Consider the following 24,025-nt stretch of genomic DNA (forward strand, 5'->3'; position numbering starts at 1 on the left):
TACCAAGGTTAGATTTTATACATCTCATTCAATTTTTTTTAGTCATTATTTACTAATAATGGTACCTAAAAAATATCCTGTTGTGTAGTAACAAAATTTCTGGTGTGTTGTAACAAAATTTATGCGCGGCCTCGATTTCCTATTAAGATTGATAAAGCTGATATGATTAGAGAGAATTTTGAATCCAAAACTGAATGGTACAGAAAAACGAGATATCTTGTATGTGATCAAAATTTTATCCAAGAATGCTAGAGTTTAGAATCTAAAAATTCTTTAAATTTATTCAGTAAAAACAGTACAAATAAGTAATGATGAAACTATAATTTCAAAATTTTATCTTATATTTCTGGAATGTTTCACAAAAATCCTCTTAGAGGATGTCATACTTAGTTTACCAATGGTTATTCCATATTGAGTGATCGTTAGGTTTGTTACATAAAAAAATCATGGATGGATGGTTGGTTATGTTAACTTCATTAATACTGTGAATTGGTTATATCGGTACATTAAAAATATTATGGAATTGTGTGTACGGTTGGTTAGGTTAGCCCAGGGTTTCCCAATCTTTTTCAGTCCGCGGCGCACATACATGTTTACTATTTTGTCTCGGCGCCCTAACCTATTTGGCTCGTCGAAATAGATAGGTACAATGATACTAGTTGGGTAGATAATCAAAAAATTAAAATATCCACATTATGAATCTGAACTGTATTTTTATATTTATAAGAATATAAAATTAACACAAAAACATTCAAGAGAGACTTAAGAAAAACAAAAATAAAATACAATAGCTACCTAGCTAGTCAATGTGATGGGTGAGCTTGGTGATCTTCACACATTTTTTTCAAAACGTGGAATAAGGTTTGACACTGCTACTCGCATTTCTTGCTCCACATTGATCTTTGAGTGATATTTGCTCTTGATTACAGCTACAGCTGAAAATCCAGCTTCGCGCAAATAAGATATTGCAAAAGGAATGAAAATTCTTATAGCTTTTGAAGCTAAAGTGGGATATTCATTTTGAACCGATATCCAAAACTCCACCAAATCAGAACATGCAAATCTAGTTCTAAGGCTCCTGTCGCACGAGAGTTCAATGAGACTTTCTTCTTCTTCCGATGTAAATTCTGGCGGAGCTTGTGCATGGAATGGGTCTTGGATCCACGCATATTTATCGACATCATCTTCGGCAAAGTATTTTGAAAACCATTAAATGAACTTCGAAAGGTGTTCCGTGAAAAGGGTCATCAGGTCTTGTGAGACAACAAGCTCATTTGATGTCGCATATTCATACAACTGCGGGAAACAAACTTGACCGCGATTTTCATTCATTTTTTAAATCCAAAACTACAGTTGTTTCTTAAACGCAGCGATCTTCTCCAGTAGTTTCAGAATGTGCAAAGACAGATTCAGTTTGTTAAGTTTTTCAAGTATGTCGCACAAATATGCTAGTTTTAGCAAAAAATCTAGTTCAGCAAAGTATCTGGAGTTCTGATGCTCTTGTAAAAAAAAAACTATGAATTTCTTCATGTAATTCGAACACACGAATTGAGACATTTCCATGGGAAAGCCATCGTGAATTGCAGTAATATATCAGTGCCGTATGTTCAGCTACCATATCTATGCATAGTTTTTTGAAAAGTCTGGCTTTTAGTGGTCTAGTTTTAATGTAGTTTACAGTGCCAATGACATGTTCTAATACTTGGTTTAATTCAGAACTCATCGACTTTGACGCAAGCGCTTCTCTATGGATGATGCAATGGGTCGACACAGCATGCAAGGCTTTTTTTTACAAATAAGGGCTTGTAATCCTCCGTACCTGCCAGACATTGATCGAGCACCATCTGTATATACACCAATACATTTTTTCCAATTCAAACAATTTTCTGTAATAAACTTGTCAAGAATTTCAAACAAGTCATGAGCCTTTGTACTTTCGGTAATGTTTTTGCAGAATAAGAGTTCTTTGACAATAATATTGTCAGCCACAAAGCGTACGTAACAAATCAGATGTGCATCATTATTACTGTGACTGTCAGTAGCCTCGTCAAGTTGCAGACCAAATTCCTTGCCTTTTATTTTTTCTATTAATGGAGATTTAGATCCTCAGCTATGTCATGGATTCTTCGACTGATAGTGTTGTTAGATAAGGGTACCTTAGAAATTCATTTTCCCGCCGATTCTCCCACCATAATATTCACCATGTCGAGAGCAGCCGGTAGAACAAGCTCTTCTGCAATAGTATGAGGTTTTTTGCATTTCGCCACCCTGTATGCTACCTTGAAGGTTGCTAACATAAACACATTTTTTTTTTTTAATTTTGTAATTTCCTATTTAAAAAAATCACGCGATTTGTCAACCATAGCCGGGTGAATGGTTTCGAGATGTCGCTTTAACTTACTTGGAAGCATACTTTCGGTTGATAAAATTTTCAAACAGAGCACACACTGCGGTCTTTCTTCATTATTTACTTCTATTGACGTTAAGCCGAAGTCCAAATAGCTATCATCGTATTTGCGATATTTCCTTTTTTTTACGGACGCAACATGTAAGCAAGAGTATATGGATGAAAGGAAGACCATGTAGCGCAGTCGTGCAGTACGTAAGAAATAATGTGATAAACTGAAGGTATATTTGTATGAAACAGCGAAATAAGGTGTCTATAAAGATATGTCAATGTGTACCAAACAATCGTCACAGCATCACACTGTACCCTTTGCATTATAATAATTATTTCACTCAGCACCAAACTGAACGTACATGTTGGTAGGCTATACATTCGCCTATAATCAAAGATTTTTTTTTGCGATTAATTGATGTAGCATATGCAAGAAACGTTTCAACACAGTTTATTGCCGTGACATGGTAACGGCTCTACTTGTCCCACCCGCGAACTAGGGGAAGGGAGGGGACAGACAGTGTTGCGGAGGGAGGGGTCCGTCTGACCTTGGGTAGTTCACATTTTTACCGGGACCACAGTTGTCTCGGGCGTGTAGTAGATAAGTATCGGCGAGTGCGCAAGTAAGCGAAGCACTGCGCGAGCGCTAGAAATTAAATTGTTTATTTTGTACCCGCGAACACTTAAGTTGAGGTTTCGGAGAATGGTAAAGAGAATCGCTTCACGGCGCCCTTCTTAACTTTCTACGGCGCACCTGGGCGCCGCGGCGCACACTTTGGGAACCCCTGGGCGCCGCGGCGCACACTTTGGGAACCCCTGGGCGCCGCGGCGCACACTTTGGGAACCCCTGGGTTAGCCACATAATAAAAAAACTCTGAAATCGTCTTTTTGGTTGGTTAGTTTCGGTACATTAAAAAATACTTTGTATTTTTAATATAAGAAATCCAAGCTACCATTCTGATATTTAATTTAATTAATACGTGCCCCACACATAATTTCACCTTCTTGGTATTAAGTGTGCGCTGGCTGCTAGCCGGGTGAGAAAAGATGAAAGGCATCCCTTCCCCCTTCCCCCCCCCCCTCAACCCAAATAAAATCCAGTATCGCCCAAACCAATGCAGACAGTGAAGTCCAATTTCCCGCCCCTCTCTTAGTAGTTTCTTTGTACCCAGACCAACTATTATTCCTGGAACATTCTTCTGTTTCTTGTAACAAACACGCTTGCATAATGCATTATTTTTGCACCCCGCATGAAAGAGCCTGAGGTTTTCACTGTGTCTATGCAGGATTTATGTGAGCCCAAATTATCTGGTTGTACCCCAGAGTTAAGAGTGAGGGGGGTTAGCAATGACATCAATCGCTGCCATGGCTGGCCAATCCCCGAACAAAGCACATGGTGCATGCTACCCCTCCTGCATAGCTTAAACCTTGCATGATTAGGCATTCAGGCTTCAGACCGAAACACACTTGTGTTTGGAAAAACTTTCAGTATGCATCTGAAGCTATTGTGGATTCCGGATCGATGTATGTGGAAAGGCTACCGTTGTAGTTACTGCAGCAAGGCGTTTACGTTAAGATAAAATGCTTAGCTACATGAGAGGACCGAGTGTGTTTTGGGTTCTTACCTAAAACCATTTAATTGCAGTCAGTGTCAGAAATATTTTGGTCAAAGATATTTCCTTGATATTGTGGAGGAATTAATAATTGACAAGGGCCTGAATATCAAGGTATGAAGAGCCTTAATGGTAACGGTGTCTGACCACCGCACTCGTGTTCGCCCTGCTACAGTCTCCACTGCAAATGTGAACGACCACGCTGTAAAAAAAAAAAAGGACTACTAAAGTGTATAAATGCGTGGCCGATTATTTCATGAAACAAAACTGAACATTTTATTATACCTATTTTATGGGTATTGACAGCCCTAAACTCAGTCAACGATTCTTAACATAAAGATCATTTATGCCCTCACGCGAAACAATATTTACGTAAAGTTTTCTATTCCAAACATATTTTTTTTATAGCATAAGAGAAAACAATTATGCCTGCATACCTGATAAAACACGAGAATATCGACTACGTAACATTAAATTCCTCTCTAACTTTAGAGCTTGGCAAACAAGAATATTTGCATTATTGTTTATACTATTTAACGTGTATATAGAGCGATAATTCGATATTTATTTACACATTTACAAACAATTATTTACAAAAAATACAAAATATCTTAGGACTGAAGGCGGGTCCGAAATCCGCCGTACGTCGGGTAAGTCTTAAGGCGGTTGTCCAGGTTATACCCCGCCTGTTAATGCGATGTATATATCGTGCTCGCCTAAACATATTGCAGTAAAGTCTAAAGAGTTGCTCCTTCGGGTTGAGGACATACTCTCTCGGGGCACCACACACAACTAACTCGATGCCTCGTTCGCCGCAGCGGATGACTTCTGCAGCGAGTCGTCAGCGGCAGGAACTACAAACATGGGAAATGCAAGGCATCATGTAATATACACCTGCCCCCTCAATGAAACAGAGAACTCTCATGTGTGTGACATATGTGGTGATCAACAGTCATGTAGAACTGCCCTGAAAAGACACTACGAGAAATGTAAAGGACTTGCTTCGCATTCCAGAAAGAATTTTTTTTTTTTTTTCGAGAAATGCTAAAGGGCCAATATGTGTTAGTACTTGTAGTAGAGTAGAAGTTATGTAATTAATAATATTTATGAGCATGTTTTTTTTTTTTAAATTCTAGAAACTGAAAGATTTAATTTTATGATAAAATATTAAACTAAAGTGTTATTTAATTAAATAAACTCTTCTTTTCTCATCGATCAAGGATCAAACCAAGGACAGTTATCGTTTAAAAAAAAAACATACAACGTAACAAAAGGTAATGTTTTAAATGATTTTTTTTTTTAATTTTTCCTAATTATTTTATTGATAATTACAGATTCTCAATAAGGCAGCCGAGATTGCAGACAAGAATGCGGACGTAACAATAACTGAAGATCTGGTCATTGATAGTACTATACTCCAGCGAAAATGAAATTATCCAAAATGGCTTCAGTGAACTATAGCATATGTAAACAATGGGCAGATCCAAGATGGTTGCTATGATGTCTTAACGTGGAAATAATATATGACTTTGTTGTAGTGGTGGGGGTCAGGAAGAGCATGTCGTCTCTCTAACCGATTGACCTCGCCAGGATTCGAACAGAGGTCTCCAAGGCTCATGATGTGATTTTTTCCTTTAAACTTATAAATTAAAATGTTTCAGTTATTTGGACAATTACGGTTTTTCAATAATGGCGGGAGTGACCTCATGATTCAATATGGTGGATAACAATATGGCGGAAATTAAAAGAAAACAAAATTGCGGAAAGTTTTAGAAAACAACCTGGCAGAATCCAAGATGGCGGTCAGTTTAGAGGTCATTCAAGATGGAGAACGGGGTCAGGGGTCAGGGTCATCCAATATGGCTGTAATGCCGTCACAATGCGATATGGCTGCCGGTTATTGACCCTATTCACAATCAACACCCTAGCACACTATACCCGAAGTTTCATATATAGTATATATGTGTGTATATGTATATATATATATATGTACTACTGAAAAGGATAGTTAAAATAACTTACAATGATAGTTAATAACTTCAAAACTTTTTTTATTCCTCAACTAACTTCCACCAATATTTATGCACTTATTCCATAGTTTTATCAGTACCTCAATACCAGGTGCATACAATACTTTGGGTTGTTGTCTCAGCTACAATGGGTCACGCTGCTATTTTACCATACAATCATCCAGCACCGTTGTCATTTTTCAAAAAAAAAAAAAAATGAATTACGTATTCGTGCGGATGCTGCCCAGTCAGTGTGGCACGAATATCATAAAAGATAGATAACGCTGCCATCAAATTACATTCTTGATACTATTACACGGTAAACCATATCAATTTTGTGACTTATTTAATAACTCTCCCCTCGTGCACGTGTTACCGGGGAACTGTTTGTGTCCCTGGTAACTCACGCAACTTCACGCCTGACATCCCGTTGGTACCGACCCGCAACGCTCTAACTGCTGGGCGCCGGTTTAAAACTCCTTTCAAGTCTGGGATGGTATGCTCCCTGCTCAGCTCTGCCCAGGGGCGCAACAACTAAATTTCCAAAAGGGGGGGGGGGGGGGGCAATATACCTTTTTATAAAATATCATCGATCCCCTCTATTGAAGCGGGGGGCCCGGGGGTCCTCCCCCGTGAAAATTTGTATTTCAAGGTGGTTAATGGTGCTATTTAAGCAGTTTTACTATCTAAAAATTGATTACACAGCACTTTCTTTGCCCCTGTTTGCCCCCACTTCAAGGTTTCAGGGGGGGGGGGGGGCAAAATACCCTTGCCCCCCCCCCCCGCCCTGTTGTTGCGCCCCTGTTTCTGCCCACCACTGCTTCGAACGTTCTCGGCCATTTGACTGCCATGGTGGTTGCCGAGGCCATCCGCGAATAATCTGGAGACAGCAGAAGTGTGTGAGTGAGTGTATATATACATACATACATACACACCCCTCCAGCCAGCTACCAGCAACAGACACCGTCGGAGTCCACTGCCTGCCGCCAAGGGCGCAACAACAGGGGGGGGGGGCAAGGGTATTTTGCCCCCCCCCCCCTGAAACCTTGAAGTGGGGGCAAACGGGGGCAAAGAAAGTGCTGTGTAATCAATTTTTAGATAGTAAAACTGCTTAAATAGCACCATTAACCACCTTGAAATACGTATTTTCCCGGGGGAGGACCCCCGGACACCCCGCTTCAATAGGTGGGATCAATGATTCTTTATAAAAAGGTATATTGCCCCCCCCCCCCCTTTGGAAATTTAGTTGTTGCGCTCCTGCCTGCCACCCCACCACACCGCTACCTTACGTTTCACTCGCCGCCGTCACATCGTTACGCCGTCGCCCTGCTGTTCAAGGGGTTTGGTCTCGGGAGATCGGTAAAGCCCTGCGAAGCCGCCACTGCCCACATTATTAAAAATTCGCCGAACAGTTATGTAATACTTTGAAGTTTTGACTTTCTTTTGTGAACTTCTGGTTCGCGCCATCCGCCACAGATGGCAGCAGGCAGCACCGCGGTTGTTACACGTTTCCGTTTTCCACGACTTCCGCCTCGTTCGTGAAATTACTCCAGCCAAATGCCGTATACCGGAAGCTTATGATGTTACACATCAAAAATTCATATTTTGCGAAACTTGTGTATAATAAACTGTATTGAATAATTTATAAATATCCTTATTTGCAAATACTTGCTATGTCTTGTTTCACAATCAATTTTCGTAAATAACGTGAATTCTACTGAAGTCTTTTATTTTTTTTAAATTTATTCCAATTTTAGCATTTGCAGACTTAATAGTATTTTCCCAGATGTGTAAAAAAAAAAAATGTTCTGCGCAAATTAATTGTGTTTGAAGTATGAGAGAAAGAAATAAGTACCATGACATTTAAAGCACGGACCATAATATCTATAGGTGTATAGCTGTCGCCTTTGTGTGTTGAAAGTTGCCAAAGAATGTTTGAGACTTACGGTACAAAAGTTTTTTAAACACGACAGATGGCAGCAGTCGCGGGAAGCAGCAGTTCTCACGATCGCCGCAAGGTAGCAATGCTCAACTCTTTTCCCGGACGGGAAATCCCCGTACTAGGCCCTCGTGCTATGGTGGGTTTTATTGATCACCCGGCCGCCGGCGGAAGAGCGCGAAAGGGGGAACGTTGGGGGGGGGGGGGGGGCGCAGACAGGAGAGGGGAGGGCGCTAGGGGCACGGGGACTCGGCGTCTCGGGTCCGCGCGGGCGCTACGCGGCAGCGGGGAGAGGGAGGGCGATCAATAGAAGGGGTTCGCGCGGTGTACACGCATGCAACCAGGGGCGCTCACGAGCTCCGTGACGTCACAACATGGCCGCCGGTGCGGAGCGGGCGGTGTGTGAGGGCTGCGCGCGTCCCAGTCGCCTGTGGACACATGTCAGAGTTCGCGCGACAGCGAGCGGAGTCATGTGACCCCACCGCTCTCCGGTTCCGACTCCACCTTTTTATCATTTGAAATAGCAGTTACGAGCACTGATTTTTTTTTCTTTTTTTTTTTTAGTTCAGCCGCATACGTTCGCGTAGACGCAGTGAAAATTTTTTTTTTAAGAAAATTAAAAAAAATTAAAGTTAACGGGAGAAGAAAACGATTTGCCTTAATAACAGAAAAAATAGCGTAGGTAAAAAAAAAAATAATAGGGATTCACGTTCCTTCGTAGGTTAAACTAGTAGTGAGTGCGTCTGCCTGTGCTTGTGTGTGTGTGCGAGAATACCGCGGAAACGGACGAAGATGTCGCTGCTCAGCGTGACAGGTGAGTGGCTTTTGTTCCGCCCGCATCGGGGGCCGCTGGGAGCTGCCGTGGACTACCGTGCGGGTCCGTGCACAGCGCCGCACCTCGCTCGCCCGGGGACTCTGCCCTCCCCCTCCTTGCGCACCGAGCGCTCGATACATAACCTCACTCGCGACATTAACCTGCCGGCCGCCGCCTCCGGGCTTCACCGCGCTCGCTGGTTCGGCGGGCTTGAGACTTCCTGCGCCCGCGGTCGCCGCGTATCGCGCGATGTGGAGCACGCCGGAAGGGTCTCTTGATTAGCGGGCGGTTGTTTGTTCTAGAGTACGTTGCGTAACCCCGCAGGCAAGTTCAAACACGCAGATTCTTTGGCTGTGCCGATTCTCATAAACACCTTCGTTCATTTATTTATTTATTTATTTTAAATCGAGCATTTTGGAGCTCCTGAATAGTTCATAGAGACTTCAGAAACGGAATGAAGTCTACAGAACACGTAACTTTTAACTGACATTCCCTAGGTATTCATCTGTTACTTTCAAAGGATTGATTCTTTTGGTTTATAATTTATTGTAGGCCCACAAACATAGAAGACAGAAATTATGATAGAAGTGCGAAATGGCTGCAAAAATCTTTTTTAGGTTTCAGTGATATTGTGGTCCGAATTTTCTAGGCTCTATTAAGTACCTAGTAAAATTTATCCTCCCTTCTCCCCCCCCCCCCCCCCCCCCCTTTTGTGAGAAGCGTTCCATGCAATGAATTTCAAACTTAAACCGCCACACCAAAAAAAAAGTGGAGCTAAAAACGCTTCGTTGACACGTTTACTAAAAAGAAAAAGGTTCAAAATTCCTAAAAAAGAATTTATTTTGTAATATAAAGTAATATATTTTTAGACTAATTATTCATTTCTCCAGGAAAATTAATAATTTTTTTTTCTCATGAAAAAAAAAACTTATACCATTTTTTATGTCAGAGATTTTAACTATTTTAGCCTTGTAAGTATGTTTTACCTTTAGCAGGAATAACACAAGTTAGTCTACAATTTTTAAATTTATTTTTGTATTTATTATTTCGTAAATTCAGTTGAACATCTACAGTTTCGTTTACAATTTACTTAAAAAAATTAAAAAAAATAACTCCCTAATTGTAATGTTCAAGATTTTGCCTTTCTATTAGCCTATATATGTTAAAATTATTTATAACTTACTGTGTTACATGGTACGTATACGTAAAAGCCAAATTTTACTAATAAATTCTTTGTTTACCTTACCATGTAGTGCAATTTAAAAACGAAAAAAATGTTACATAATTAATTTGTTTTAAGAAGTAGCTAATCTCGACCAGAAAATGGATGTGATCATTCAAATTATTATTTTTAAATAAGTATTAGTCCTGCCATTGCTATCGAACATATAATCCCACGAAATACGAAATACAATTTGCGTGAATGTAATACACCGTATAATGTCTGCTTATTGAAAAATTACAGCATTATGTTCATCAATCAGCTGTGTATTTTGATTAATCCGGTGAGCTAATTACGTTGACTGAAAAAAACTTTACTGCCTTATAGTTCTATTAATATGACTTTAACGTTGCGATTAAAACAAATGAAAATAATCACTTTTAGGAAAATGGTGTTTCTTGCTCACATGTTGGTAGAACAGCATTAGTTAATTCTGCGTAACGATTCTGATTACGTAAACACGTTTGAAATCTTTGAAAGAAAGAAAAAGAAAGTATGTAATCTGCGAATATAATTTTTCAATAATATTTTAATATATATTTTTTTACAATGATAAAAATTTTGAAAACTGTTTTCTTTTTTAATTTTATGAAAAATGTAGTTGATTGTTTAACCGTCCTTAACTTAGTGTTAAGGCCCTTTTTGGCAGTCGTCGCAAGTGCACCAGACACGTGGCAAGGGTGTCTGGCTTATACTCAACCCGAACACGAGAACTGAGTCGGTAGCAATACAAGAATGTAGCAACGTAACAACACAGCAATATTTTTGGTGAGTTCGTAGCTTTCAGCCGTTTACAATAGTGCATCTCCAATCTTAACCACACAGAAAAATAAATATGTACTTTTACAAAAGATTTCCTTAGGAACCAGATGCCAAGAAATAGTTTGTAATACTACAAAATAGATTTTGTAACTTTGTACAACACATGGCTTTGGTTATTTTTGAATTTACTAAATACGTTTTTGGGAGATGATACCGAGTATTTCTTATGAAAATTGACGCATAATTTTTAAATTTTAATTGATGTTTCATTCAAGCATAATTTTTTCAAACCATGGAGATAGAATAGAATATTAAATAATTTGACTTTATTTGGTTTTATTACTCTTAATATGTGCGCAGTTAATACTTAAAAAATCTATTCAGGGAACGGTTTACAAACAACTTTAATTATTGGTTGTACCGTAACAACACAAAAATTAAATGCCTTTTTTCTCTAGAGGTTGATATTTTTGCACGTCCAGGGGATCAGGACCTGAGAAAAATTAGGTCAGCGAAATTTATAATACTGTCACATAGTGAAAATATATGTATTCTCCCAAATTTGGCGTTCTTAATTCCCACTAGATTCTACAAAACTTGGTAGTTGAAAAGGATTTTGTAGTCGAGGAATATTGTGTAGTTTAACAAATTAAATCAAGTAAATAATGAAAATAAATGATTGAAATTACTGTTATTATAATCTTATAGGAAATTAATAAATTTCTTCTCAAAATTTTCTCGTTTTTAATGTTTGTTACTACATGTAAAGTTTAATTCATAATAGAACAATTTTTATTACGCGTACCAAACTGAAAAACACTCAATCTTAATTTTAATGTACATAAACCTTATCAAAAATCTTACTTACATATTAGTAAATTAATAGATATGATTAAATTTAAAGAAAAACACAAACTTTTAGCACCTTAATTTTTCCTCAAGGGTGAAATAAGAAAAAAAAAACAAGTAATTTTTATTTTTAATGTAAACTATGTCGAATAAAATGTACACCTTCCATTTTTCTGGATTTTAAGATATGGCAAGCCTTAATACTACCAAACATTCGTTTTTTGTTACCAAATCAAGGATAATATTTGGGAGACTATGTTTTGTAAAATGTTATCACCAAAGTCGCATTGCATGTACCTACTTCAGCACATCCACCGGTCATCTCCTACCAAGAAATACCAGTCTTCAGTGAAGGAAGCAAGGGGGTTGGGGTATAAGGAGGATATATGCCTCTCCCTCCCTAAGTTATGAAAAAAAAATTGTAAAATATTAGTGAAGAGAGTATGTTACTATGTGATAAGTAGAGACCTGCAAAATTAGCGGATTCATTCGGGGATAGGCTAGAATTCAAACACATATACCTTTTAGATAATTTTGCTATTGGCTTACTGTTTATCTGGACGAATCTCAACCAGTTATAAACCCTCAACCAAAGAAGGATCGAATCACAGACAAACCAGCTGGGACGACTTACAAGTCGGCAGCCAATGAACTTGTGTTATTTGCCCGAGTGTACAGGGGTATGTGCAGTATATCCTGAAGGCCATCGAAACCGCGAATTTTGCAGGTCTCTAAGTGATAAGCCACGATACCTATGGCTACTACTGTAGGCCCATATGTCATTGTGTTAGTATCAATAGTAATGTAAGTTTTTCTTAATACACGTTGAAATTAAATTTTTTTTTTCAGCCACCCCTCAAATAAATTCCTGTATCGGTCACTGTGTCTTTAACGATATTTAGCCCACACTACTGGTGTTAAATTTTTTTTAGGTGTAATTTAGTTTTAATGAGGAAATATAGACTGTCGAAGTAGTGAAAATAAATAAATACGTTCTGCTCATGGATTTTTTTTCTTAAATGCGATTTCTAGTTCTTAGCTTTGTTTCAGCCCTGAGTGCGCTTATAACATTAATCGTTTCACCCTCTTCCAAAACCTTTGGCTACGTTTCAAGATTTTCCAAATCTCACTGCTACTTTTACTAATATTAATTATCTCTGTTCTTATCGAGGCAGTAGTGTAATGGGCGTAGTATAAAGACGGCTCGTATAAATTAAGTATAGTTTGTTCGCCTTTAAATGAACATTTCAGGGAGACAATATTAATTATAACTTCCAATAAACTTTAACAAAAAATCTATGCATTAGCTACTCGTGTACGTGCGTCAGATAAGATGTAATTGTTTCAATATCAGAAACATTAAAAAAAAATTACCGTCACGACAAATATGATTATAATGTAGCGAAACAAAAATAAACCGATTTTATGGCCACATATTTAAAACGTAGAAATTTTCACAATACCTTTAGTCGAGGATTTGTATTTTCTGGTACGCTTTCAAACTAACTGGGTGAGTAAAAGACACCTATCTCATTAATTAATCTATTTTTTTTTCCATTCATTCGTTCATTCATTTATTATGAATAACGACTTAACGTCTCAACGAAATTGCTGTCATCAGAGATGTTGATAGCATTAGAACAGAGAGTTATTGAAATGATTGCGGAAACAGGAGTACGCTGAGAAAAATTCATTGGCGCACCACGACGTCCGCCATGTTTCTACTTGCGAGAAATTCAGTTAAGACTCAAGGGAATAGTCAGGGAAGGGCTGGTTATATAATAAGAGCTTCAGAAAAAAAAACGTGATTTGAAAACTGCTCGAGATGTCAGAGTGGCGAGGCTGTTTACTAAAAGCGCCCAAGCCTATTCTGAGGGCGAATGAGTAGTTCCTTTTCCGTATTTTCGTTTATGAACCGTATATTTATAAGAGAAAAATTGCTAAAAACCTGTATTTTCTGAATGATTTTTATGGTTGGAAACCTGCCCGATAGAGATTCTTGAAAGCACTCGAGGGACTTGCATTACACCTTTATCTTCATTTCTCGGCCTTTTTAATGTTACGGTCACCGCTCAAATATCACAGTTGCCCTGCGCACGACGAGAAGACTGCGCGCCAGTCCAGAGGCTTGCACTCAGAGGCGACATCAGCGATCGTCGTACCTTTGAATATATATACTGTATAGAAGTTGCCAGCCCAGGTTAAAATTTCTAATACGGTTTTGAGGTAGTTGGTTAATTCACCGCCGCAATCGCCACCATCTCTAGGGCATCGACTTGTGGTGGTCCCTACCGGACAATTGTCGAACTCTTCAAACACCCCTTTCCCCTCCCGGTGAAACGACGTTGAGCTGCAGTGAATGATGGATGAGGGGTGCGGGGGAATGACAGCGGGCGACAGCGCTGCGCTCTAACGTGTAAATAACAACTAAGACGATACAGGGCGTTACGGCAGCGCACTGCAGCGGTGAAGTTCCCGAGCTGCTCATCATACGCTTCTGAAAAACGTAGAGTAAATCCTATCCACTCGCGACTTCTATACAGTATATATATTCAAAGGTCGTACTCACCGCTCTGCCTCACTAGCACACACCCCTCCTACTAGGCGGGTCCCGTGGACTGGGTTGTTGACGAGCCAGGATGGACGCGACCTCAGGCAACGAGCGGTCGCGCGCCTTGCCCATGCCGACAGCAGTTACAGCAATTACGTTGAGACGTTAAGTCGTTATTCATAATAAATGAATGAACCAATTAATGAAAAATATGAGATTAATTAATGAGATAGTTGTCTTTCACTCACCTAGTTAGCTTGACACCGTACCAGAAAATACAAATCCTCGAATAATGGTATTGTGAAAAAATTTCTACGTTTTAAATATATGGCCATAAAATCGGTTAATTTTTGTTTCGCTTCATTATAATCATATTTGTCGTGACGGTAATTTTTTTTAAATGTTTCTGATATTGAAACAATTACATCTTGTCTGACGCACGCACACGAGTAGCTAATGCATAGATTTTTTTGTGGAAGTTTATTGGAAGTTAAAATTTGCAATAGTCCGTCGCCCCCGCCAGTCCTTCATCCGTCTGTCAATCACGTGACCTGCAGCCGGTAAGATGGCCGGAAAAATTTCATCTGTCTGTCCGTCTAAAGTTTGGTAACTTCATACTTTTAACTGACGGACGGATGCAATGCTAATCCTTAAATGTAAGCTAGATTTTGCGTGTCAATTATTATTATATTAGAAGGTATTGAAGTTTTTATTGTTTAGCTGCTGCCACAAAAAGTTTTTAAACTTACGTTTGAATACATTTTAAAGAATGCTTTTTGAAACAACAATTGTCCGTGTCACAGGAGAGTAAGTTATGAGTAGGGAAATGTATTTTTAGCAAAAAAAAAATCTGATTTCAGTACGCTAGACATTGTTCCCTTGTGATTGGTGGCCGTTTGCAAGAGAAGCAATTGCCCTATTTGTCCATTCAGGAGACGCGTTTTCTTCCGCACAGGATGGCTAAGATTTGGTGAGCTGACAGTAGACATGAAATTGAAACAAACCCAGCCAGCCACGAAACACAGACAATGCTACAAAGTTTTATAACACATAGCTGGTAGGTATGTAAATATTTTCGCAAGTGTATATACATGGCCCGAGTTACAAGTGCTCAGCCCTCATGGATGTTCAACTAATCTAATTACATAAGAGAATTTTGTTTTTTCTTTTCCACAGAATTTAAGTTTTCTCAACAGTTGTCGAAGTTGAATTAAAAAAAAAAATATGTATATGATGATGGACGAGATGAGTGTTGAAAATTGATCGGTGGCTGAAGGATGAACGGATGCAGGGCGGACGAGATGTGCTATGTATGTTAACTTAAGCTTTAGACGGGCGGCTGGGCTATGTTAACTTGAGATTTAGACGGGCGGCTGGGCCATGTTATCTTGGGCTTTAGACGGGCGGACGCGATGGGCTATGTTAACTTGGGCTTTAGACGGGCGGCTGGGCTATGTTAACTTGAGATTTAGACAGTCGGCTGGGCTATGTTCTCTTGGGCTTTAGACGGGCGGCTGGGCTATGTTAACTTGAGCTTTAGACGGTCGGCTGTGCTATGTTAACTTGGGCTTCAGACGGGCGGAAGCAGCGACGGCCGCGCCATCGCCGGATGTTTTCCTCGTGACAGTGACATGACAGCGCGGCGCGTGTGTGTGCTGTCGGCGGCAGCTGTTGCCAACATTGCAGCCGCGTGGGAACCGACGCGGAACAGAGCAGACGTGCCAGCCACATCCACCACCTTGACTCGCGACCGGCTGTGGCGTGATGATTTGTGGGAACAGGAAGAATCTGTGGTTTCGTTCTTGCAGCGCAGGCTGAAATGCAGTTTTGTTATACCTTCTGTGTATGACTCACAGTTCACGCGAAGAACTCAGAGACTATGAGAAACTCTCAACCAAAAAAGTATAGGATCCCGATTGGTACAACTCTAACGTTAATAAGTCAATGAACACGTTACAACAACCCGAGCTTTCAGAGGACTATGGAATCTATCTTAAAAGGTCATTGAATCCACCAATTTGACTGTTTGATAGGCTTCAATACAATTTGTTCATATTTGCAACATGTATTTTTATTACTGCTCTTATCGGTGAAAGAATCTCCTGTTGCAATGAACTCATTAAATGAAGAATAACATTCTGCGCTACTGAAAGTCCTTGATTCGCAGTAAAATAATTTTTAAAATGTGAGAGAGTCTTTCAGTACTCGACAGAGATGTGTAAACTGTAACCTCGGTAAAGAGCAAATTCATGTATTCTTATGTTGGAAATATACAAATAATACGAAATTCGGACACGGAATTTAACGCAGAATTCTTTAAAATAATGCCGAACGTGATAAATATACGCAAATAGTGTTTTTTAACTACATTTCTGGACGCCAATAACACTCGATTGACTATTTGCAGACGGAAAATTTAAACTATATAATGGAACGGGCTCCGATAAAAGCTAAAATAACTTGAAATAAATTCTTAACTCCGGATTTTGAACCTGATTTTCGACAAGGAATTCTGTTAAAAATACTGCCCATATAGTTAAAATTCACTAAACAGTTAATGCTATAAAAATACTAATTTAGCTTTGTGAATTTTGTTTTGCGCCATCCGCCACAGATGGCAGCACCGTGGTTGTTATGCATTTCCGTTCCTTAACTTCCGCCGCATTCACGAAATTACTTTTACAAAATGGCCGTGTGACGAGAGCTTAAATGTTACACATCAAGAAGCCACGTAAAACAATGTAATTTTTCCAGTAATAACTTTAAGGTGGCTCATGCACACACAGTTTGGCCTTCCGATCGGCCTGAACAGTCCTGGACTATCAGGCGGAAATGACGGGTGCAATCCGCCTGTTACGTCTCCATTCGTGCTCCACCCGCCATTTTGTTATCCTGTGTCAAAAATGAGCTCGACTGCATCCCTCTTAAATGAATAATTTATTTTCTTAATAATTTGAGACGAGATTGTTTTTAAAAGCAAGACAGTGCTTTCATCCTTGTGCAGTTCTTGAAGCAAATATAGATATGTTCAGTGGCGTAGGAACCGGGGGGGACAGGGGGGACGTGTCCCCCTGAACTTTTTGGGTGGAGGGGACTGTCCCCCCCAACTTTCTAGACCGTGATATTTTTATTTTATAATATTATTCTGCCCAACTATATTTGTAATTTCTTCACTCATCAAATTTTATCTTAAGGAAACAATAATAATTTTAACATCGATGTATCCAATGATTAGATAAAAACGGCTTAAAAAGTGCTATTTTGCACTTTTAAAATCAAAATTTTCCGGTGGAGGACGCACGGACCCCCCGTCTTAGTAAGAGGGGAATGGGTTTACATGACAAAATCATTATTTGTCCCCCCCAACTTTATGAACACAGCTACGCCAATGGATATGTTAGTGTAGTTTTTCTTTTCAGTCCAAGCACCCTTTTTTCTTCCACACTGTAAAACGTTTCCATTATTTCTTCTTTAATAGGAATACAATCGCTGCATATGCGAGCGATACGTCAAAAGTTGAAAATTTTCCCAAGAAAACTTTTCTACGCGTGTACCAAGGTGGACTGACGATAGTAATCTGACAGTCCCAACTGAAGGTGTATGTAGAGAAGCCAGAACAGACGGAATAGTCTTAAGTTCAATCTGTCAGTCTAAACTGAAGGCAAAACTGTGCGTCTATGGGGACGGGAATCCTTCTTTTCACAGACGAGAGAGCCAAACGCCCGGACGTGCATCTTCATTTTTTTTTTGTTAATTGTAAATAAATATGGCGGTGTTGATAAAAGGATACTAATGGTCAATTAGGTTAGGTTAGCTACATTATAAATACTTTAAAACATTTCGGACGGTTGATTTGGTTAGGATAGCTGCATTAAAGATACGGAAAAAAAAAGCATGAACTTCGGGGAACTTCGGGTTTTGGCTCTCTCGTCTGTGAAAAGAAGGCTTACCAATGGGGACACGCCAGATGAAGTTACTGTGGATTGTAGAGTATCTTGTTGCGGTGGGTGATAATAAAAGGGATGCATTTTTCACGGTAAAAAAATTTCTGATCTCTCATTATAGACTGCTATTAATTTATGCTCGCGCTAACCGATTGTTTCCTCGCGATTGGCAGTCGTCTGCAAGCTACGTAAGCCGTTGCCCCATTTGGCTGGGCCGTTCAGGACGCGTTTGACTCCGCACTGGAGGTCTGTGATAGTTGTGCTGACAACAGACGTGCACCTGGAACAATCCCAGACAACCGCGAGACACGGACAATGGCCACGAAGTGTTAACGCACAGCTTGTTCAGGGAAATCGTCTTCGCTGAAGATAAACGGTCCTAGTGGCGATTGGTTGAAGTGCCCAGAGGCTATTGTTGTCACGGGTGTGGTTAACATGGCGTGGCTGGGACGTATACCAGGCGAGATGATACTGCGATGGCTCGTCATTGCCTTCTGCAGCGTGGGGGCGAAGGGTCTCGGGATTGAATCCCGCGAAGAGGGGCGAAGCCAGCGGGAAAAATTTAGGAATTTATGACCGCTGCTTCCCGAAATAATGCGGAAGCAGTTAATTTGCTTTTGTAATCGTACTTCAATTTTTATTTTAATTGCTTTGTTTGTCTTAGCTTACGTAAATTATTACTTTTTTTAGTCTGCCAAGCTGAAATCAATTTTTCTAGACGAAACATCTATTTACATTTAAATATATATTTTTTACGAAAAATTAAAACAAAATATGTTCCCACGAAAAATGTAAATTTGGCTTCGCCCCTGCCACGAGACATAAAATCCATTTGAGTATTTTTTTTATGAGACACATACGATGCTACAGTGCTTTAAAACATCAGGTTAACATAGTTCCAGAAATGCTTCAGTTTATCGCTAGAGCCATACAGTAAGATACGCTTGGTACATATTATGTGGAACGTCATATCTGCAGTATAAACTACTTATCATACGTATGGTGTGTTGTGTGCTGTGCACATGATCGTTGAAATGGTATTCATAATAACAGGTGTCCAGTGTTTCTCTTTGTACACAGCAACGACTTAAGCGATGGACGGAAGTATTTCCAGACATAGTAGTCCTTCTTTCACATTTCTGTCTCCTATCCATGCTCTGCATATAAACATAAAGTTTCTGACGTGTTTGTTGGATACATCTGAAAAAAAAAATCGCGGGTTCAATAACCTCTAGGATAGACTCAACATTTTTCTCCATAATCGTGCAAATGTTATGCGTTCATTGGCTGCTAACTTGAGGAACGTGTTAACCGGTCAGCCTTTAATTCGAACATTTGATTTGTGGTCTCTCATTGGTTCAGAGTACCCCGGATAAACTATTTGCCAATAACGTAAGAAACACAAAGGTATTATAAGTATTTCAATTTTAGGCTATCGCAAAACTAATCCCTGAATTTTTTCCTGATTTTAGATTTAATAATTTATGCATTCACTGTACTCATACACACAGGATTACTCTTTATTCTTATTCGTGAGTTCAAATGCAAAATGAAGTAGATGATGATCCAATTGAATGTTAAGGGTGATTCGCACGTTTATAAAACAAGATTTGAAATAGAATGAGACGTGCGAATGATGAAAATTTTGATAGTTAATCTCAACTCTTCTTCAAGAACACAATATAAAATTATTTTATTAATTTTAATGTTTAGTTAATAAAACATTCTTCTGAACGAAATAAAAAAGAGTAAAAAAAAAACATTTTGGGTGAGATGGTATTCGAAAGAAATAAAAGTTTGCTGTACCTTTCACTTGCTTTACTCGTTATCCGATATCCAAAAGAAAGAAATAACTCGTTTGCTAATCGGAAAGGATGGCATCGATTTTCCGATGAAGCGAAACTTTTAGCTTCTGCTTGGATCTAACTTTCGTTTGCTCAAGGTTACAGGCTATTTGGGCTATCTCAGAGAACTACATTTTATAGTCAATACCAATACCAAGTAGAAACAAGTTTATGAAACATTAATCTGTCCATCGATCTAACCCGTTGTGTATTCTTTTCTTTGTATTCAAACTTACAAGACCAATGGCTGACAATATTTTTTTCAGGTGTCTATCAACTTGCAAAGTAAAATCTCTAGACAAAAATAAATTCGTGCGGAAAAGAATATTTATGGTTATAGTATAGGACTAGTCCAATCTATAAGTTACACACCAAAATTAGCTCTTTTCGTAACCTTTTTACTTTATAGATGTTTCAGTTTCAAATTTTAATCATTTTGTTTCAAGAATTTTGCAATTAAATGCTATACTATGTAAATATATTTTGAGATTGTTGTCACTAATATAAATGTAGTCACTCACTGGGGTTACATTGGTTGAGTGGCGAGATAACTAGCATCACTTAAAAAAACGATCCTGGTTCGATCATTGGTGAGAGTCTCACCCGGAAAATGTCTCGCAATTGAGAAACGTGGCGGATGTTTCCGTGAGGCGGTGGTGTGCTTTTCTTTCTCGGGGTATTCCCGTTCCAACCTGAAGCATTCCGTCACACATTCTACACGCTGTCAGGGAACGACAGGTCTGTCACATTGTCGGAGCGGCCCCCGCGCTGTAAATGTATTTTTTTGAACAGTAATATTCGCGTGAAATCGCAGATATTTTAAAATTTGAACATTTGCACGAAAACTACTGCATCACTGCAAAATAATGTTCGCAGTAATACTGGGTTCGAATACTTACCCGGGCATTTGTGCTTTGCGTTTGTCCCAGTAGGCCTACCTCCAATAGTTCAAGTTATTTGTAATCTTTCGACGTCGCCCCAAGTGCTCCTTCCAGTCGCATAGACCGTTGTTGCACGTTGCCACCTCTTTGCCCCGAGGGCAGCACCAGTGCGCGTGTGCGGCGAAGTAGAATAGGGGTGAGCGGGGGGGGGGGGGGGGGGGAAAGAACGGTAGGACCAGGGACGCCAACGCACCGGAATTTGTTTTCTTTTAACTGTGATATAATTTTTTTTCCAGCAATACTCGTGCTTAATGAAAATAACCGTGTAATATATTCTACTAACATTCTTGGAAGGGTTGTGTAGTCATGTATTGTTCACCGGGCGACGATGTCGCGATCCCCGCCTGTCACGTGTCACGTGCTCCGAGCTATGCGGGGGGAGGGGGCGCGGAGACCGGGGCTGAGAATGGGGGAGGGGTGGAGGGGTTGAGACAGTCGTGACAGAGCCGCAGAGGGGAGTCGACGCGGGACCGGGCCGGAGAGACGCGTCGAGGAGTCGTTGCGGCCATCTTTAATCACGGGGTGTCGTGAGTAATCACTACAGCTTCATTCAAGTATGCAGTGCTTAGTCGCCGGAGGCATACACAAGATAAGGCCGGAACCACCAGTTAGTAGCAGCACGGAATATGACTTTGCAGCATATCCTGGCTAAATAATTACACACTTTTTTTTTAATAAATTTAACGTCTTTTTTTAAAGCCTAGATTTACATCCAAAAATTATCTTTTTTATTCCAACAAAAACATATACTTATTAAAACGTTCTTTCTCCTATAATCTTTATATTTCTCGAATATTAGCGACTTTCGGAATGCCTCTGACTGCCAATATTGATATGCATAAACTGAACTCAATTAAAAAGCCAAACAACTTTAAAAGGCTAAAATAAATTAAATAAGTGCGTTAACAAAATAATCTCTAAAAAAAAAATATAAATAAATCTATGGGCGTATAGACGATATAAAAATAAGAACAATAACAAAAATGACTAAAGAAAAACGGAAAAAAAGTGGCCCATGACACACTGTCACGAGTTAAGATTCCGTCGCTAACATCCTATAAGATTGCAGAGTATAGGGACGACTGTGGAACGAAACGCGTATAGAGCCGGGCTTCACCCCTCGACGGTCGCAGGCGGGACAGTGATAGCCCCACGTATGAGCGTGTACGTACAACTAGAGCCGCAATCATTCCTGGTCTGACTGGTTGGAAAACTACACTTGAAGCACAAGTACACATCTGCTTCGCGTTTATGACACGTCCAGAGCCAGTTACTAACAAGGTGAAGAAATGATTGCCCAATGAATGCGACTTCCAAAAGACGTGATTTTGTTATTTGCCAATGAGCATTCACATTCTTAAAAGGCTTTGTTACAAATAGGCAGGTTGAGCCCAGCGTGCAGTGAATTGAATCCACCAAATAAACGTGGTTCTAGTTGTATCCTATTAACAACAAAAAAAAACAGATTAATGAACGCTAATTAAAAAATACCATAAACAGTAAAGATACCCAAACACGTTTGCTGATTCGCTTGGACATAAAAACTTGGCCCGTTACAATTTGAATCTGCTAAACTAAAAATACCGCGAATAAGAGAAAAATTGGCACGAAATCGGTTCAAATTGGTTTAGGTACTTATAGATCAATTTGGAGCAGTTGTAACAAATTTTCAGCGGAATTTTATTGATCTGCGGTGGTTTTAAGGGTTTTGTATTAATAATGCAGACATTGTTTGAGTTAAATATGTTAAGGGGCTTGCCTAGTCAGGGATGTTTCTATGTTAGTGAGTTGGGATGATAAGCGCGACGCTTGCTGGTGCTTCCAGCGCGGTATCTATCGCCTCTGAACTGGCGCGCAGTCTTCTCGTCGTGCATAGTGAAACTTTGATATTTGAGCGGTAACATTAACATTATATGGCGGAGAAATGAAGATAAAGGTGTAATATAAGTCCCTTAAGTGCTTTCAAGGATCTCTACTGGTGGTTGCTTTATGCGTAAAAATTAATCTGAAAACACGCCTTTGAGCCATTTTAACTCTTCTAAATTTTCAGTTCAAAAACGTTATCCCGGGGGGGGGGGGGGGGGAGGGGAGGACTATTTATCGGCTCTCAGAGATTTCTTGAATATTTTTCCATAAACAGAACCTACTCGGATATCTTGAGTGATATTCAAACCGCGTGGTTTTCCCTGAAGCTCTGCTACCGCAAGTGTGCCCGGGTAGGCGGGGGCTTCAAGTGTGCTCTCTTTGTCTTCGCGGTCAAATGGAGATTACGTCGGGCGTGCGACACACGGCCGACCGTGACGCGAAGCCTGTCCGAGCGACACCGCGCGACGCATCTTGAAAACCGAAAGTCCCAGAAGAAAAAAAAAATTCCCTCCTTTCTATTACGTTCACTTTTCACCCCCAAGTCTCGCATTACATTGCGTGTGATTCCTCGTCTACTGTTTCATTTCAGCTATACGTACCTCCCGTACCACGTTCTCTTGAGGTATCTCCTTGCTTTGTGATTTAGTCTGGATTCAGTCTTTTACAGAAAGTTTCTTTCAATGCATTATGTTAATGCTCCAATCTCACCTTATCGCCCCTGCCAAAAACGAACGAGACGGCAATCCCTGGGGGAGTAATCCATTATTTTTTCAATGATTTCCAAAGCATCTTGTTGGTTTTAGAAGTTGTCTGAGCAACCGATTGGTCCATTAAGAATATTTCTAAAGAGATAAAATATATTTTTAATGTAAAAAATTAATTCTGAAATGGAAGAAACTGCGAAGTGACCACCATGGGAATAATACAACAAAAGAGAGTTGCAGCCAGGTAAATTTCAACGCGCGTTTCTGCAGTGACGGGAGTGCAGTGCAGTGGAAGACGTGTGGGCAGGTTGGGGGGGGGGGGGGGGGGAATACAGGACGGTCAGGAGGGTCAAGAAAAAGGGAGGGGGGGTTGACGTGACATGGCCAGCTCGTCCCTGGGACCCCGAACACGCTCGCGGAACATCCAGTTGCCCAGGCAGACAGTTTTTGACCGCTCGAACCGGTGTTTCGGCGAACGTTGTCGGTGGGGAAGGATCAGTGGGTAGGGGGTAGAGGGCGTGAGAGGGTAGCTATGCAAAGCCAGCTTGTGGAATTGCTGTGAGGTGCTT

The 24,025-nt window shown here is 40.0% G+C and overlaps 1 protein-coding gene across 6 annotated transcripts in view; it reads left to right on the top strand.

Annotated features, from left to right (window-relative positions):
• The first annotated feature begins 8,266 nt into the window (after positions 1–8,266).
• LOC134537788 (protein unc-13 homolog B) overlaps positions 8,267–24,025 on the top strand; it is a 1,087,975-nt gene continuing 1,072,216 nt past the window's right edge. For all 6 annotated transcript variants that reach the window (XM_063378591.1, XM_063378590.1, XM_063378592.1 and 3 more), the window contains exon 1: positions 8,267–8,773. In XM_063378591.1, the coding sequence (XP_063234661.1) occupies positions 8,752–8,773 (22 nt within the window). In that variant the 5' untranslated portion in view covers positions 8,267–8,751. The remainder of the gene's footprint in view (positions 8,774–24,025) is intronic.

Source organism: Bacillus rossius, chromosome 12 (genome assembly GCF_032445375.1).
Source record: "Bacillus rossius redtenbacheri isolate Brsri chromosome 12, Brsri_v3, whole genome shotgun sequence".
Lineage (NCBI taxonomy): Eukaryota > Metazoa > Arthropoda > Insecta > Phasmatodea > Bacillidae > Bacillus > Bacillus rossius.